Below are 13,740 nucleotides of genomic sequence, written 5' to 3'. Positions count from 1 at the left end.
AGCTCTTCTAGCATCTTCTTTTTCTTTTTTTGCTTTTGCTTCTTCTTGTTTTTTAAATACTGATATGATTACGTTTGCACGTTTGACGATTTCACTTATCTTGTTTGGCATTGTACGAGATTTGATCATTGATTCTAATTCCTTGTGACATACTGTCATCAAAGCATCACACATGTATGCCTTGCGTTGCCATTGATCCTACCTTGAACATTTAATAGAACATCAAAATTAACACATGTCAACGATATATTCTTTTTGTAACAATAAACAAATTAATAATTTAATAATTAATTTGTTTATTAATTTGTAATAATAAATTAAAATAATATTAATTTATTATAATTTTTACATTATAGTACAATTAGGATTTGAATTTTTAGATGAATTTAACTTTTTAATAGATTTTAAGTATTTGATTAATTTTGATGTTCTATTAAATGTTGAAGGTAGGTAGATGGATTTGTCTAGCATGACTTGTAGTGGTACGGCGTTGATAAATACATCCATCATTTGAGGAGTGATAAATTCCCAATATGGAACCATCTCTCCAAATCCATGGATAATATTTTGGTATATTGGTAGGTTAAGTTTGGTATCCTTTTGAAGATAATTGTTACAATAGTGTTGAACAATTTCATGATGATTATTTTGTATTGCCCAATACAATTGTCCAGAACTGATTCGTTCATGTAAACCAGCTTCTTGCATATGTAGTAATAGTTGAAAACTACCATAATGAACAATTGCATCATTGATTTCTCCTTGTGGTAAACTATTATCATCATCCTTTTTTGAATTATAAATCAATTTAAATAATTCAACATTATTCATTCTACCAATAGCTGTCCATAATTTATTAGATAATCGTTCAAATGGACGATTATCTAATATAAAGTCTAGTGACTTTTGATTGCCACATAGGTATGCAATATCTAGTATTCTACAACGAGATGATTTCAATGATTCCAAACCTTTGGTTGGATACAATGTATGAATTTTCTGTAGCATGTTAATGTCACCTCGTACACTAGCATACATAAACAATCCAACATAATCTTCTCTATTTAGTAAAAGTATGTTTTTACTCGTCAACTTGTCATAGTACTTGTAGACAAAGGCAATGAATTCAAGTGAAGACACTTTGATTCGATCTTTGAGACGAATTAAACCATTCAATGGGTTTGTATATTTTAGAGCCAATACCTTTGTCTTCATTAGGATGACTTTAAATGCGTTATAATTATCGGTAACAATTGCGAGTTCAGCCATTTCAGTGGTCCAATTATCATTGTCTAGTTTTTTACGTGGTGTGTAAAGGTGGGCCATCACCATTACCTCTTTTGTCGTAGACTGGTTGGTAATGTGGATGGGTTTGAGTCCACGAGGATAATAGTCGGTTGAATTTGGTTTACAAAGCTTTGATTGAATGAATTGCATAACATCTAGGTCTGTACATTTAGATAGAACCTTTATATACGATTGACATCCATACGTTTCATATGCATCTTTAATATATTCCAATCCAAATCCTACTTTAATCAATAAATCCAATAAAATATATTTACTACCATATGATTTTAATAAATATTTCCATAAATAATGTTGTATACTATTATCAATATTATTATTATTATTATTATTATTATTATTATTATTATTATTATTATTATTATTATTTATATTATTATTTATGATTGATTTAATTTTCTTTAATATTAATAATATTAAACAATTTAAATGTTTTGATAGAGGTTGTAATTCATTTACTACACCTGGAAGATAGGCGATATATTCCAAATAGACAAACTCCCAATAGCAATGGATTGAATTGGGGTTGGTGAGAGAAGAGTCAATTTGTTGGAGATCTTTTAGTACTTTTGATTGGTAGAAATCGATCGATCGAATATCACTGACACTAGTGTTTGGAGGTAGCCTAGTGACGAGGCTGGTGGAGATGTAGTGAGCTGACAGACAGAGATCTCTATTGATGATGGGTTGGTCTTCAAGAGCAGTCTGGTAGAGTAGACATGCTTTGAAAATATTGTCAGTGTCTTTATCCGGTTGGAGTTTATGAACCATTCCCACGAATAGGTGATGATTATGTCCAAGTGTTCCCAAGAGTAGTCCGAGACTAGACACTGTGATGGGTACTCGATCGACATTTCGCAACCAATAATCAACGAGGTCGTGATTACGTAGTACATCTGTGTCTGCCAACCAAAACTTTTCCTTTGGTAGATGTTTGATAGATTCAACCAACGACGTCAAAATTAAAAGTGATGGACGTTTAGCACTATTAAACAACTGTACTAATGCCTTTACATGTGGGTCACTACTAGGGGTTGTAGTAGAAGTAGACACTAGTTTTTGTTGTAAATATTGAAATACTGGATAATTTGTGTCATCACCTTTGGCAGACTCTACGTAACATTTGCAGACCATGTCAGTAGTCTGTCCAGCGATATCGCTTAGCATCAATGGATAGGCACTGATTATTTGTTTGAATTGGTCGAGTGGTAACCCCATACGTGACATCAACTTGAGTGAGCCAAGACCAAAGATCACCTTGTCACCACGTTTAATCTTGTCCAATAGCAACCCGATATATCCATTCTTTAACATCCACTTTGCATTCGATATATCTCTATACTTGGCAACACCACCCAACAAACCAAAGTATTTTAAAAGATCATGTGCAGCATTGGTGTAATTGGGGGGTGTAACAATCAAATTGTCATCCAACGGTCTTGCACCTCTTCGTTCACCCGATCCAACATATGGTTCTAATATCACCGAATGTCTAACTCTTCTAACAATATCTATTCCAATCTTGTGAACATGTTGAAATATTTGATTACTTATAAACCGATTATTCAATATTGTTTTAATTGTAATAGTTGTTATCTTTTCATCATTATTATTATTAATAGGTTTATGTTGTTGTTGTTGTTGTTGATTCATCAAATAAATAATAAAATAAAAGTAATAATAATAATATTATCTTTTATCTCTATTATTATTTCTTTGTCAAAAGAATGAATGATCATACTTGCTATGCACCCTTCATAGTAAAGTGCTTCTACTTCTTTTTTTATAGTTTTTTTATTGTTATTTTCTCACATCATGTTCACAACACAAAGATGTACTAGCTACTTTACTTGTATCTATGTTTGTTTGATAGAAAGAAATAATAGATATCAATAGATATTTTAGTCTATTATGACAAAACTTTTACATTATCTAGAGTACCAGATACTTGACCACTATTTCACAGATAATAATATATTTGGGTGTCAAGATCTTGGTAGTGCTCAACCAGAGTATTTTGGCAATAATGGTTGTCCTGTAAAGTCAACGTCAATCTCAAAGTCTATGTCTACATTACTATACACCCCATACAATAGAGTAGAAGTATTTAATTTAAACGTGGTTTGCAAGAGATGGTTTGGTCATTTATTAAAGCTTTTAAATGATTGTCATTATAACCATCTATTCGGAATCACTCCTAATCCCCTTGTACACAGCCGTTGGGTATCTGGAACATCGATATCGACATTGGATACGTACAAGACACATTTACGGTCACCACAATGTATCATTAAATCATTGTCAAACTTTAGGTTCAACTTTCAATCCTATACTCGCGCAACTTCAAAATCAAATGTGGTTATAGATATACTTGGCAAGTTAAAGACTGATGAAGATTTGAAATTGATATTTGGTAACTTGCACTCCCTAACGATCGATCGTTATACAAATGTCGATACACTCGCACTCGCCGATGTCCAACCAACCAACATATTCGATTCAGGATCCCTCGAATCCATCCTCCACCATTCTAGAAACTCATTGCAATCAATCCAAATCGTTCAAACATGGGAGACTGTGAATAAAGTCTTGACAATATTACAACAATTTTTAAATCCTTCTCCAATCTTTAAATCATCAACCAAAAATAACAATAATAATAGTAAACAAAATAACAATAATAATTTAAAATCAATTTATTTGTTTTTAACAAATACTATTACTCATGCAAGTAAAGAAACCAAAGAATTAGTGTCTGGTCAATTATCAAATATATTTTGTCAACTTGAACATTCATTAGAATCTATAACACTAAGACATGTGACACCACTTGATACACAGACACCACAGTTGGCTTCATCGTTGTTTGGACATGTATCTAGTAATGCGGGTGATGAGATTTACCCGAATCTTGTACACCTCTATTTGTCGGGTCTAGATGATACAACCTTTCAGTATTCGAATCTTGACCGTATGAAATCACTACAAGAGATTAATATAGTCACTCGCTCACCTCCCACAGTCAATAGTCGATTATTGCAATACCTATTGACAACCAAAGTCCCAAGAGTATCAAATACAATGACGTTAACCTCCCAAACCATTGAAATCATTACCACCAATACAAAAGTTTTGGCGTGGACTATAGAGATTGATTTTACCGATGAATCTATTCTCTCTATACTTCCCTTTACCACTCCATCACATATCACCGAATTAAAGATAATTATCAGTAAATCAATCAAACCACTTCCAATTGTTAGATTACCAACAACTGATAATAATTACAATAATAGTCCAATATGTCCAATTAGATTAGATAACAATGGTGGTCAATTATTAAAACTATCTTTAGAATTGTTTGACATTGATTGTGATAATGGATTCTTTGGGTTCTATCAATTCCAACAATTGATTGGTCAAGCCTACAATATCAAACTATTAAGAATATCGACCAGACATACTAGTTGGTGTGATCACGGTGGATCACTCTTTAAGACATTGATTGACCATAATCCTAATCTTGCAACACTCCAATTATCTTCTTTGGATTGTCATCCCCCTATCATGGTCTATAAATCCGACATTGAAAATCTACTATTACAACATCCTCGCCTTGATTTTATAAGTGTTCAAGGTCTAGCCCATATATTTTGTGGTAATCATTTTAATTCTCTCTATTCTAGATATCATAATAATGGTCAAACTTGTTTTAGAAAGAATATTTCTTTTCCAATTTAAATAAAAATAAATTAATTCTTTCTTTATATATTATTTTGTTTGTTAATATCTTCTTCCAGCTCTTCTAGCATCTTCTTTTTCTTTTTTTGCTTTTGCTTCTTCTTGTTTTTTAAATACTGATATGATTACGTTTGCACGTTTGACGATTTCACTTATCTTGTTTGGCATTGTACGAGATTTGATCATTGATTCTAATTCCTTGTGACATACTGTCATCAAAGCATCACACATGTATGCCTTGCCACCGACGATATAGGAAGAGACTGCAACATACATGGTCAATTGACGATGTTGTGGTGAAAGAGTAGCCCACATCTTTGGTGCAATACCAATGAGCAGTGTTTCTACTGATTGATCGAGTACCTCCATGACAGTGTTGCCTTGCGTGGCCATTGATCCTACTCCCAACACTGTCAATACTAAATTAACACATGTCAACGATATATTCTTTACTTCTTTTCTTGATGCTGGTGTCATATCACTCTTTCCAATTATATTTAATTCTTCTTTAAAAGTCTATGAAATTTATCTACATTATTATTATCTACATTATTATTTGTTGTTGTTGTTGTTTCTTCTTTTTTTATATCTTGTTGTTGTTCAACTGCAACTGGTTGTTGTTCATCTATTATAGTTGAAGTAGAAGTAGTAGAAGACATTGTCTTATTATTCTATTTGTGTATATGTTAAATTAAAATAAAGATATTTACAACAAAAATGATTCGTTTTCACGATCGTGTGATTCGTTTTTTTTTTTTTTTTTTTTTTTGTCAAACAGAATTCGATTTTAATTTCTAAATAATCCAGCATGACCAAGACCAGCAATACGATCACGATTATTATTATTATTATTATCACCATCCATTTCATTATCAGTCTTTCCAGATAATAGATCAGCTTGTTTTCTTAATTCGGCAGCTTGAACATCTAAAAGTCGTTTGGCAGATTGTACGATATCTCTTGCTGAATGGGGATCAAATACTTTTGGAAATTTTTCGGCTAATCTACCTGGATCGATTGATGCAATTTCTTTACAAGTTTTGATACCAGCGTTGTAAAGTGCTCTTGCACGAGCCTTTCCAATACCTTTGACTTCGAGTAATGGAAGAACCTCTGCACGAACACCGTGATCGAGTCTCTTGACATACTCTGAAATGACAGCTTCAAACGAATACCATTGCATTCTCTTGCAAAAAGTGACAATCATCCATGCCCAAGTACCACAAAACTGCATAGTCGATTGAAGACTACCACGTGGGATTCCATATTTCTTGGCGACATAATGAAGTGAGTTTTCTTGAATCAACTCTGACAATGCCATTGCCAAATAAAACCTAACGTGAATCTGTCGGATATTAGGGGTATTCGTTTCCATTTTATAAACGTCATTTGTCTTTTCCTCATCACAATGACATTCAATATAATATAATGAAATACCTAATCGATTTGCCACATCTTTTCTACTTTGATCAAATGCTTTAAATAAAGTATAAAAGTTTGACCAATTAATTGTTATATTTAATCCTGATCCAAACATTGGTGTTGTTACATAACTAATTTAAAATTAATATTAATATTTATATATATATTTTGTTTGTTTTGTTTTTACATACCAAGAATTTAATTCTTCTTTTAAATTAAAATTCCTTTGAATTTTATCCAATTCTAAATGTAAATATTTTGCTTCTTTAATGTTTAAAGTTGATCTAAATGTAGCAAGACCTAAACCTGTTGGTTCCCATAAAACATGTCGGTCATCTACTTTTTTTTCATCACCATCTATTATTTTCTTTTGAATAAATCCTTCTTTTTCTAAAACACCCATACATTCATCCAATTTTCCTTTGATGTATTCATATTTTGTTCCATTATGATCTTGTGGTACTCTTATCGATCTAAAATAAAATGTACATGATAAAAATTCCAATAATTGATGTTTCTACAAAGAAGAAAAGGTAAAGTATTAATTATTTTTTATATTTCTTTCTTTTTTTCTTTTTTTTTCTTACAGTATTTGCAATAAAACTAGAAATACAATCAATAGCCAATTTTTCATAATTTAAATTTGATTGTTGATTATTTTTTCTATTATTATTATTTTTTTGTTCTACTGCTGCTGGTTCCTTGTTGAAACCAGAAATTAAAGGTTCCATTTCTTGAGTCATTAATCTTGTTGGAAGTTTCTGATCTTTTGATAATAAATAACTTTCACCATTCGAGTCAAACCCAGCTCTACCGGCTCTACCACACATTTGTCGATAGGTTCTAACAGAGATATCATCAAACCCCATTTTAGTTGATGTGAGGACCACTCTTTTAGCTGGCAAGTTGACACCTGCACTAAGTGTAGATGTACAACAGAGAATATTGATAACACGATCTTTAAATCCATTTTCAATAATATCACGTTCCTCTCCAGACAATTGAGAATTATGAAATGCAACACCCATATCAATTGCCTCGAATATCATTTCTTGATCTTGTTGTGTTCCCAGCGAATCTTGTAATCGCGCTTTAATTTGATTCTTTCTATCTCGGTTAATATCTGCTATATTAATGTCGTTGCCATCAGTGTCTTTGGTAGTGTGTGATCTAAGCTTTCTTGCAAGTTTAATGGCTCTATCTCTTGTACCATTGATACTACTACAAAACACCAACATGCAATGTTCGGGTATCGTCTTTTTGATCAGTTGGACCAAAAAACTCTTCGTCGTCGTTTGGTACTGTCTGATTCGTATCGACAAGCTTATTATTGACTTTTTTGAACAGTTTGGTGCCCGATTTGAGGTGTTCGGTGAGTGGAACGGGACGGAAATTGTTTTCATACAGATCGGCACGTAACCAACTCTGCAATGCGTCCAAATTGGGTATAGTGGCACTCATACCAACAATCTGTGCATTGCCTTTGGTTGAATACATCAACTTTGCAATAAAGAGTTCGAGTAACGCACCTCTGTCTCCGTCACCAACCATGTGTAACTCGTCCACCACAACACACCCAATCTCCATGATACGATCCTCTTCAATCATTGTATTGACAATTAAATTTGCCTTTTCAATTGTACAAATGAGGATGGATGGTTCACTAGTAGGTGGGATTGTCCCTTGATTACCATAATATCCTTCCACCTTGAATCGAAGTTGTTGAGAGAGCAATTTAAATGAATCTGCCTTTTCATTGACAATCGATACATATGGCAGTACAAACAAACATATTCTTTTTCTCTCTAATACATTTCTAAGTAGTATAATCTCTGCAACCAATGTTTTTCCACCACTTGTTGGTAAAGAGTATATAAAGTTTCTAGTTCCATCTAATAATCCAGGTTTACAAAGCAACTCCTTTTGCCAAGCGTAAAGAAACTTTGTTTTATCTTCCATTATAGCTGCTGCTTTTGATAAATTAAACAAATGAATACAACATGGTACCATTTCTAATCCAAATGAATCTGGATCTCCCATTTTCCATTCAGGTGATGATGATGATGATTGATTATTATTATTATTATTATTATTATTTTTGGTTTTACCATTTTGATTATTATTATTATTATTATTATTATTATTTGATTGTTGATTTCTTTTTGGTGAAGATCTATTAATTAATGAATTTCTTGGAGGTGGTTGATAATTTGGAATGAATTGCATTTCTGGTAATTCATCATTTTCATCTGCTTTGATATTATCCATCAATTCCTTTAATTGACTTAATTTATGTTGAGTTGACGGTAATGGTACATCATTTTGACAAAATTGACTACCTTCTTCAAAAAAGAAATCAAAACTATCATTATCACCAATATTATTATTAACATTAGGTGGAGGGGGTTTCATTTGATTAATAGGTGGTGATGTTGTTGATGTAGTTGATGTAGTTGTAGTTGAGGTATTCAAAGATATTTTCTTCGATTGGTTCATGTTTAATGATTGTATTTTTGGTTGTTGAGGTTGTTGAGGTTGAAGTTGAAGTTGTGGAGGTGATTGATTTTGCCTTGATTTCAAAATAGTATTATTATTTGTATTTGTATTATTTTGAGGAGGAATTATAGGAAGCATAGATTTTGAGATAACACCAACTCCTCCTAATCCTCGGTTGGTATCCAATAAACTCCTCTTGATAGTGGTTTGAGGTGCTGGTGCTGGTGATCTAATTACATTACCTTTTATAGTATTGTTATTATTATTGTTATTATTATTGTTGTTGATATTATTAATATTAGGTGGTGAAGGAGGTTTAGGTTGCAGTACTACTTGTCCACCCAATAATGAAGTAGGACGTGGAAGTATCTTTGCTGAGCTTGCACCACCATGATGATGATTGCTATTTGTAGTTAAGCTTAATGAAGGAGTCCTACTACCACTACTACTCTTATTCACCAAAGATGATGAAACTGATAACGAAGCACCTGATGATGACTTGATAGCCTTATTTGGTATAAAGTCAATTCTACCATTATTATTATTATTGATGTTGGTAATCGATGAGATTGGTTGTTGATGATGATGTTTTAAAACAAGTGGAGGATCCTCACAGATTCTCTTGTTATTATTATTGATGAGACTAATGCTACTTGTACTACTATGTGATTGATTCATGATATAAAGAAATAATACTCAATCATATAATCATATATATATATATATATGATCGATTGAATATCTCAACTATATATCGTATCTCCTATGCATATAATATTATTGAAATTAAATGAATGCAAAGGTTTGAAAAACTAGTTTTTTCTTGGAAATTGATGATCATTCAATCTGATTATTTAATTATCTACAAATATGTATAAGTATGTATGTATATATATAAACTAAATTGATAATCAATACAATGTGTTCTATACATTGTGATGATATAACCAATTTTTAAAAAATAGTTTATTAAAAAAAAAATATAATATTTGGTGTTTGTCTTTTTTTTTTTTTAAGCATAAATATTATTATAATAATATTGATAATAATCATAATAACGAGTGGCACGATGATCAAGACTATAAGAGATGAGTTGTTCGACATGATTTCCACACTCGCGTTCGGTCATGTCGAGGAAGAACCGTTGTTTGAGTTGGTCGATGATAACGTCTCGTCCACCTTGAAAACAGGACATCCGTGGACCGGTCATCATCAAATCGATAAATGAAACAAACTTGTCAAAGTGTTTACGTGCCTCTAGGAACCCACGTACACACAATGCCTGGAAATAAAGGAACATGGGGGATTGAGCCGATCCACCAATCACATCAACCCAATCTTGTATGAGTTTGAACGGAGCACTTTCAAATGACATGTTGCCAGGACTATTGGACAAAATGAAACCAAAGTCTATATGAATGATATGGCCTTCCTTGTCAAGTAGGATGTTTCCATTGTGTCGGTCTTTGACTTGTAGTAGATAGGTGACGATTGAGTAGGCGGCGAGTGACTCTACAAACTTGGCTTGTGCGGCGCGAAACGCCTCGGTTTGGGGCTCGCCATATTGAGACTTGAAATAAGCGAGTAGTGTCGTATAGTTGGGTGTATTCTTTTTTAGGTTGTGTAGTGATACCGTGTCGGGAATAGTCTCAATGATCCCCGATTGCGAAGATGTCACCAATATATCGTACGGGCGTAAATACAGTGGCAGTTTGGCCTCTACCCAAATCTCTTGAAACTTTCGTATTAACTGTACCGCCATTTGTTCCTGTCTACAATCATCACCAGTCTTTATAATCACCGATACCATCTTCCAACTTGGGAAATCTCCATATGGTGATATCTTTCTATACCTCTCCATTTTATCTTGCCATAATTCACCAAATGGATAATTAAAATGTGAATATGATGTAGATGATGAAGTAGAAGAAGAAGAAGCAGAAGAAGTTGGTGTAGTTGTAGCTGTAGTAGTTGTTGGCGTAGTAGCAGTTGGAGTTGTAGTTGATTCAGTTATTTTAGTTGGTGATTTCTCCTTTTCCTTTTCTTTATCTCTATCTTGATTTAAATTTAATTGATTACTATTATTTCTAATATGTTTTTTAATTAAATCCAATTTTAAATGATTTCTATTATTACTATTTACAATTGAACTATTGTTGACTGTAAATGGTAGATAAGAAGATACAATGTTTAGAATATTTGCAGCCGATGCCTCTTCATCGCCCTCGATCATTTCGAGTACCAATAAAAAGGGGACACGTTCTCGACTATTTAAAATCTTAACTTCCTCGGGTGGTATTCTAACGATGCAATGATGCCTTGACTCTTGACCCAGTGGCAAGTACAATCCCAATGGCAACTTTATGTTTAGTATTGATATTTCATCTTTGAGTTTGGCTTGGCGGAGATCGATCGGTACACTAATCAACTTTTTACTAATGTTGCCTAGTGTTTGAACAAAGGAAAGTATCGAATTGAGATAATCACATCGATAACTTTTTGATATTTCAAATTCAAAGTCATAATCTGGTTGACTCGATTCGATTGGTGGTGTTTTGCTAGTTTGTATGGCAGTCTCTTGTTGTGAGAGGTTAACTGAAATGGATTGACATACATTACTTGTTGATATTAAAATTTCTGGTTGTTCCATTTGTTCCGTGTGTTGTTCTTTTTCTTCCAATGTAATGGTTGTTAGAGTTGTTTGTTCTACTAGTAGTGGTGATGGTAGAGAAATAGGTGGAGCTGGAGGAGGTGGGGAAGGAGCAGGGGATGTAGTTGTAGGTGGAGGAAGATTGGGAAGTGAGTAACCGAGTATATGAGGTGATGGTAGAGACGATGTTCTAGGTCGAGTAATCAATGGACGTGAACATGTAATCACAGACATTTCACAATACTCTCTTAATCTAGTTGCCAATTCCTTTTTTGCTTCAATTAATTCAAATGTTGATGGTGTACGTATAAATGATGTAATGGTAGAAGTATGATTATTATTATTATTATTATTATTGTTTGGATCCATCATTGGTGAAAACATTTCACCATTTATAAATATCTTGGTTGATGGAAAACTACTACTTGTTACAATATTACTATTATTATTATTTTGATTATTATTATTATTATTTACAGTTGATTCGGTTGTATTATTATTATTTTGATTATTTTGATTATTATTGAGTTGATGATCACGTTCTAAATGATCATCACTTAATACTCTACGTAAATGGTTTGAATGTCCGTTATTATTAGATGTAGCGTTTGGACTGGTTGATGGAGATGATGAGGTAATTTGTTGTCTTTGATGTTGTTGGTATTGCGCGTGTTGTTGTTGTTGTTGTTGATGGTATTGTGCGTTGGTCTCGATGTTTACTATATTTCGATGACCGTCTTCTTCAAATGCTTGAAAGATCCAATATGATTTGATGGCAAATCTCATCGATTTGGCACATCGATCCATTACAAATTTAGCCAATGATGATAATATTGTCTTTTGATCATTTGGTTCATTTGTTAACATTACACTAAAAATGTAAAAGAAAAAAAAAGTATTAGAGATTAAAAATAGATTTGATTTGATTAAAAGTTTCTTGATACAATACCAAAGTTGAGTTATAAAGAAATCAATATCTTGATCTTCAAGTGTATATAATTTATTACAAAGGAAATCAACTATACCTGGAGTCATTAAATGTTTGAATAGATGTGATATGGCTGTCCATGATTCAATCTTTTGATTGCCATTACTATAAAGTTTAATTAAATTTTCAATCTCTTGTTTTTCTTTATCTTTTGTTGTAGTCGTTGTAGTTGATATAGTTGTATTTGAAGAAGTAGTTGCTGAAGTAGTTGCTGAAGTAGTTGTAGTGGTAGAAGTTGGATTGGTCGAGTCTGTTGATGATGATCTCTGATGATGGTTGCCGTTGTGTTGCTTAGAGGTTGCTGTATCTCCATGATAACTATTTGGAAGATTAGTGTCAAATGCAATACTCCTACCAGCAGCAACACTCGGGATCGGAATAGGAGGTGTTGATGACATGAAATGATCTATATAAAAATGCTATATTGCTAATGCTACTGATGTGATGATTGATTTATTACAATGTTTGATGTTTACTCATGCGTATGTATTATTATATGATATATGTATTATTAATCTCTCTTCTCTCTCTAAATTGCTCTTTTGGTTTACCTTTTTTTAACACCTCGTGTGTCTTCAAACCCCCAAAAAATTAATTAATTCATTTTTTATGTATTTATTTGTTTTTTTTTTTTTGAAAAGGGGTTGTTTGTTTTTTTTATTCATCCTCCTATTTTTTTTATTTGTTGTTCACTTTATTTTCTATTCAAACAGATAATTCAAGTAAACAGATACAAATAATAATAATTTAATTTGTTGTAGGTAAAAAGTAAAGTAGAGAATCGTCAATAAAAAAATGTTGGTGGCACATATATAGACATTGACTGGAGAAATGGCTTTAGTATTGTGAACTGTCATGCGACGCTGCTGGTTGTCGGGCTGTCCGAAAGGGCAAGTCCCATAGCTACGCGTCTAGGCTAAGAATTTATTCCCTACAAAAGGGGAAAAACCAAAAAGTGGAATATCGCCGGTTTTAGCTCAGTGGTAGAGCAGCTGACTAATAGTTTGTATCAAAATATTCATCACTGGGGCAGTATATATAGGTTTCCAGGGGGTTTTGGGGCAAAATACCATTGATTAAGTTAAAAAAGAGCCTAAAAAAGGGCAAAAATTTTTTTCGTACAAAAGGGGAAAAA

At 32.7% G+C, this 13,740-nt stretch overlaps 5 protein-coding genes across 5 annotated transcripts; 1 reads left to right on the top strand and 4 right to left on the bottom strand.

Annotated features, from left to right (window-relative positions):
- Positions 1-345: 345 nt before the first annotated feature.
- On the bottom strand, positions 346-2,961 carry DFA_09199 (uncharacterized protein; the record flags this gene model as incomplete). Its single annotated transcript, XM_004352572.1, has 1 exon — positions 346-2,961. One exon carries the CDS (start codon positions 2,959-2,961, stop codon positions 346-348), a length of 2,616 nt encoding a protein of 871 aa, XP_004352624.1.
- Positions 2,962-3,219: 258 nt separating this feature from the next.
- DFA_09198 (uncharacterized protein) lies at positions 3,220-5,003 on the top strand (the record flags this gene model as incomplete). Its single annotated transcript, XM_004352571.1, has 3 exons — positions 3,220-4,279; positions 4,310-4,878; positions 4,995-5,003. The coding sequence occupies 3 exons, from the start codon at positions 3,220-3,222 to the stop codon at positions 5,001-5,003; spliced, it is 1,638 nt and encodes a 545-aa protein (XP_004352623.1).
- An 88-nt stretch (positions 5,004-5,091) lies between these two features.
- Positions 5,092-5,708, bottom strand: DFA_09197 (uncharacterized protein; the record flags this gene model as incomplete). Its single annotated transcript, XM_004352570.1, has 2 exons — positions 5,092-5,565; positions 5,598-5,708. The coding sequence occupies 2 exons, from the start codon at positions 5,706-5,708 to the stop codon at positions 5,092-5,094; spliced, it is 585 nt and encodes a 194-aa protein (XP_004352622.1).
- A 128-nt stretch (positions 5,709-5,836) lies between these two features.
- On the bottom strand, positions 5,837-9,645 carry DFA_09196 (uncharacterized protein; the record flags this gene model as incomplete). Its single annotated transcript, XM_004352569.1, has 4 exons — positions 5,837-6,602; positions 6,663-6,988; positions 7,059-7,692; positions 7,877-9,645. The coding sequence occupies 4 exons, from the start codon at positions 9,643-9,645 to the stop codon at positions 5,837-5,839; spliced, it is 3,495 nt and encodes a 1,164-aa protein (XP_004352621.1).
- Positions 9,646-9,979: 334 nt separating this feature from the next.
- On the bottom strand, positions 9,980-13,003 carry pikD (phosphatidylinositol 4-kinase; the record flags this gene model as incomplete). Its single annotated transcript, XM_004352568.1, has 1 exon — positions 9,980-13,003. One exon carries the CDS (start codon positions 13,001-13,003, stop codon positions 9,980-9,982), a length of 3,024 nt encoding a protein of 1,007 aa, XP_004352620.1.
- Between the last annotated feature and the right edge of the window lie 737 nt (positions 13,004-13,740).

The sequence above is a fragment of the Cavenderia fasciculata genome (assembly GCF_000203815.1).
Source record: "Cavenderia fasciculata unplaced genomic scaffold Scf_EU5ZYIE01DZOHE-5, whole genome shotgun sequence".
Classification (NCBI taxonomy): domain Eukaryota; phylum Evosea; class Eumycetozoa; order Acytosteliales; family Cavenderiaceae; genus Cavenderia; species Cavenderia fasciculata.
The sequence above is the reverse complement of the archived record's forward strand: the minus strand, read 5'-3'. Positions and strand labels throughout refer to the sequence as shown.